Source organism: Formica exsecta, unplaced genomic scaffold, assembly GCF_003651465.1.
Source record: "Formica exsecta isolate Colony F162 unplaced genomic scaffold, ASM365146v1 scaffold619, whole genome shotgun sequence".
NCBI lineage: Eukaryota > Metazoa > Arthropoda > Insecta > Hymenoptera > Formicidae > Formica > Formica exsecta.
The window spans coordinates 37,636-42,518 of record NW_021853380.1 but is presented as its reverse complement, the minus strand read 5'-3'; the positions used below and the strand labels follow the sequence as shown (position 1 = coordinate 42,518).

At 32.7% G+C, this 4,883-nt stretch overlaps 1 protein-coding gene across 1 annotated transcript in view; it reads left to right on the top strand.

Moving 5' to 3' along the window:
* Positions 1-491: 491 nt before the first annotated feature.
* The window catches only part of LOC115242716 (lipase 3-like), a 16,097-nt gene continuing 11,705 nt past the window's right edge, over positions 492-4,883 (top strand). The window contains exons 1-2 of the mRNA XM_029819225.1: positions 492-919; positions 2,915-3,005. Coding sequence (XP_029675085.1) covers positions 752-919; positions 2,915-3,005 — 259 coding nt within the window. The 5' untranslated portion in view covers positions 492-751. The remainder of the gene's footprint in view (positions 920-2,914; positions 3,006-4,883) is intronic.

The following is a 4,883-nucleotide window of genomic DNA, read 5'->3' as shown; positions in this document are numbered from 1 at the left end:
TATGGTAGTTTTAGGACACCCTGTATATACTAGATAATTATTTTGTTTATTCAAACACTATACTGCGTTCACGGAGAGAACGATCTCGCTCCGCGCAGCTTTGGGCGAAGTGGGGATTAGGTGAGAGATTTCAGCGCGCTACTTCAATGTCGTATGTCGTATGCGTATCGATCGTGTATCACGTATGTGATCCGCCTATAAAGCTCGAAAGAAATGTCATAATATTGAAAGCTTGAGTTGTTCTTTGTTAGTCGAATTTTATTACTCTTTTTAATTAAATCGCGATATATCTATTATATTTATTTTCTCTTTTTGCAATCTAAAAATTATTATTAAAATTTAATACTATTATAAATAAATAGGGTCCCCTTTGTCGGCTAGCCGGATCTGCAAGCTGCAAGACCAATTTTGGCAGCGTGGAGGGGGCAAAATGGATCGGTCGGGCGGGATCTGACCGAACCGAACGAAAAGCGAGGTTGTTCTCTCCATGAACGCAGTATACATATATATTTTTTGCGATAATACTTTTCTCTCTTTCTGCCTTTTAGCTAATAAAAAATAATATGACGCAGTAAATAACATGACGATTCATTTTAGTAATAAGTAGTGTGTAACCAGCAAATACACACAGTCGTATTTATCTCGCTCTTACGTGTATGCTTATTTTTTGGATAATATATATTTTAATATTTTAGAAAACTCTCATAACGTTTGTTTCTTTTTATTGATTATTGAATCACTCATTGATGCTATGAAATTGATTGGGATCGTATATTTAGTGTTGTTTTACGGTTATCTTGTATCGATGCTGACAGACGTGACGTTCGAGCCAAGCGCATTCATGAAGATAAAAATATCTTGGATTAACTGGATTTGGCCGAACAACACCGGAGTCAATCCCGATGCAATTCTCAATACGGTAAGTATGCCTTTGTGAAATGAGGATTAAAATTTTCATTATTTCAATTAGCTTCCATCTATGCTGTCAAAAAATTATTGAAAGCGATCTAATGCGATATTCGATTGCTGCTCTTTTGTTCAAAATTCAAATCTAACTAAATTGAAATCTAAATTTTACAAAATTATACATCATCGTTAATTATGTCTACAATAATATGTAAATCTCTTTTTTAGAATCATCTTAATATTTAATTATTAGTATCGTTTAATTGCTATTAAATTTTGTTTTGTTTTAAGAATATACAATAAAATATATAAAATGTAAAATAAATATTAGCATATAAAAGTCGCATATGTATATACAGGGTGTCTGATAATAATCGCTCCACACATAATATGCAGATAGAGCGAGTTAAACCGAGTAAGAAAGTACTGTTTTGCAATTTTCGCAAAAATTAATGAGAAATTGATTTAAAAAGGTTGAGTATTATCGTGAGAAAGGACGGCCTGTATGGACGGCATTGATATGTGGTTGCTAAAACGCGAAAATCCATCGTTATGTGCCACTCGTACGTAATTGTTGTCATTCGTAGAGCGCTCCTCCCAAAGTTTTGTCGCGTGCCTACTTTTGGGTTGTCTCTTTTCGCTGCGCGCTTATACTTGCGCAAATTCGTCGATCTTTATTAATTAATTTCTCAAAAATTATTATAAAAATCGCAAAATGGTACGGACTTTCCTGCTCAGTTTAACCCGCTCTATCTGCACATTGCGGGTGGGGCGATTATTATCAGACACTCTGTATAAGAGAAAGTATGGTAAAACCGGGTACTTTTTTTAAAATTGTCTTCCTACAAAAAATCAGAGAGTAAAAAAAAATTTGCTGACCGTTAGTAGTCTTTAGTGGACCTTAAATTATGAGAAAATGAGGCTAATAGCTGGAAAAAAAATTTGGTTAACAAGGATAACAAGATTTTTTGAAGAAGTCAGAATACTAGGTTTTGCTCTACGGTAGGGTAAAAATGGGTACCCATTTGAAAACATGTAAAATACCGTGCAATTACAAAATCTAGATTTATTTAAATCAAAATACAATACAAAGATGTATTCTATTGACAAAAATCACAAATAAAGATATTCTTTTGTTCTACATTGCTGCAGGACTTTCTTATTTAATTTTTTAACTTTAGTGGTTTCACAAAGTTTTTTTTAGTGGTTTCCTTTTCTGAGTAATAGTTTTCGTTTTCAATTGCTTTTTGTAAGGAGACAAAGTCAGAATAACAGTTTTTCTTTTTTTCATTACATGAAGTATGTAGGTACCCGGTTTTGCCCCAACACGAAGAAAATAACAAACACGGCGGCAATATATATAGGTGTACAAAGTGACGATCAAAACTAATGCGATATACTCTCTAATATGTACAGAATGCAAAGCTGCATGTACCGAAGCAGATGCTCTGTGTAGAAAAAATCCATAACGATTTGATATTGTTGCCCTGATATCGATCTTTTTTGGCCCGAAAATTTTGAACTTCTCTCAAAAAAGAAATATCGTGTGCACGTGTGCATTGTTCATCTTAAAATAATAATGGCATCAATCTACAACTAATAACACGAGTTAGCCAAAGATAGTAGCATTTATCACAAAGAATCAGAGATACCCGGTTTGACCCGCCTACCCGGTTTTACCCTGCTTTTCTCTATATATATATTTGAATTTCGTAAATATTTACTTTTGTGTTATTATTATATAATCTCTTTTTATATTATTTACTCATATTAACGTTTTATACATTTATATTATTATTATTGTAGAACCGCTTCATCATTATTTCGAAAATAAATATCATATTTATTTTATCGCACAAATTTATTGTAACATTAGAATTTTGAAAGTATCTTCTTTTTTACTGATTCTTTTTTTATTCGGAGATGATAAGAAGAGCGGGTTATCCCGTAGAAACTCACGTCATCATGACCGAGGATGGTTATTTTTTGACTTTACATCGTATCCCAGGTGGCAACGACTCTCTTACCTGTGCTACTGCAACACGGTCTTTTTTACTCCTCCGCTTCTTGGGTTATTCTTGGCAAAGGCAAAGCACTAGGTACGATTTTTAATCATTTAATCAATTTTTAAAAGCTAATTCCGAGATTATATTAGTAATTTTACATTTATCGGAAAATCGTAAAGAGAAACCGCTGATAAAAGCTTGCTAATGCCCTTTTCATTATAATCCGACTTCTAATGCATCTTACTTTTTGAAAATTGTTAAAATTTATCACTTATAATATGTATTTTTACATATTTTATTTGATATTTTTACATGTATTTCATAATTTATTGTTAGATTTTTGCGCAAATATGTGAGAACAGTTACAACTTTATTTGTTTATATATTTACTATAAAATTAATCTCTCAATGTCTGTGATCCGTTGCGATCTCGCGCACTGCACTGTGTGCATGAAACAAGAAAAAACTATAAAGATCTCGCAACAGTCGTTAATAAAACAGCACATGTATCGATAAATAAGGAATTTAATAAACTAAACATAAAGTAACATGTATATCAAGCGACACGGTAACGGCGCGACGCCAAGTATATGAAAAAACGATTTGCCTATGCACAAGTGTTTGCCTATGCATAGGGGCCGCGACGCTACCAAGTAGCTTATCCGGAGTTTTTACTCTTAATAAACTTTCGATTAAAATATTTCCTGTTAGTTGCTCTTTGCAAGCTTTATATAATTCTCATGACCAAATCTCAAATACGAGTTTGCGCGTCGCATAGCGGTAAACTAACGAACTAGCGGTTGAATACTATTTTTTGTAAAGTTTTTGGAATGTTGCGCATAGTAACATTTCTCATAAATTATTAAATAAATAATAATTTTGAATATGTGAAAATGTGCGCATCAAATTCAATTATTAATATTAAACGAAATTAATGTTAACAGTTAATTGCACATGTATATGTCCTCTGGAAATCCAAAGGACATTCAATATAATAGACAGGGCAGGTATCCTACAGACATCCAGGGGTTATCCAATGGACATTTATAGGACATTAATACTTATTACAATACTTAAAATTTCTAAATTATATTAAATAGCCTACATAACCGAAAGTAATCATGTATGCATATTAAATTTTCATAAAATATATTTATAATAATATCTTAAAACATCCTACAAATATCCTGAACCATCCTGGACATATTCAGGGTGATCCTGAGGACGTTTTGTGCTGTCTGGGTTGAAAACAAGATCATATCGGACATATGTTTATATGAACTTTTACTCTTATTTTTGTGTCCTGAATCCCCCATTGCAATACTTCCCACTTTTTAGGATACACCCTGTATATACAGGGTGAGTTTTTTAACTTGAAACTGTAAAATATCTCGGAAAGTAAGATTTATCTAAAAAAATTTTTCAAACAAAAGTTGCAGGGTTCGGAGGGGGACATATGATAAAAATATGGATTTGACCTTGAGTGACCTTTTCAAGGTGAGATCAATGTGATCGACGTTTTCTTAAATGGAACTCCCCTTTTTTTATTACATATTCTTGTAGCTTATCTCGAGAGCTTTTCAAAACACTGCAATAAAGTATTTTTTCATTAAGTACTTTTTGAGTCCTGAGGTATCATAATCGTATCGAGCGAAATACCAGAATTGTGACATTTATTTTTCCCACTTTCCAACTTTCAGACCATGAAGGAAGAGTAAGGAGAGTTATCTCGATAATGTAGAGAGAAAAAAAGTGGTCACGAAAAATGTTCCGTATGTGGCCAGGTTTGCCAAATGAAATGACTTGGACCAATTCGTCGCCATCTTGAATATTCGTACATATATAGTGTTATGTTTAGTTGATTAGTGATCAGTAAATGTGTTGAATGACACACTACTTACTAATTACTACCACAACTAAACGTAACACTATACATATACGAAGATTGTTTCATTTTTTACAAAATTTTGT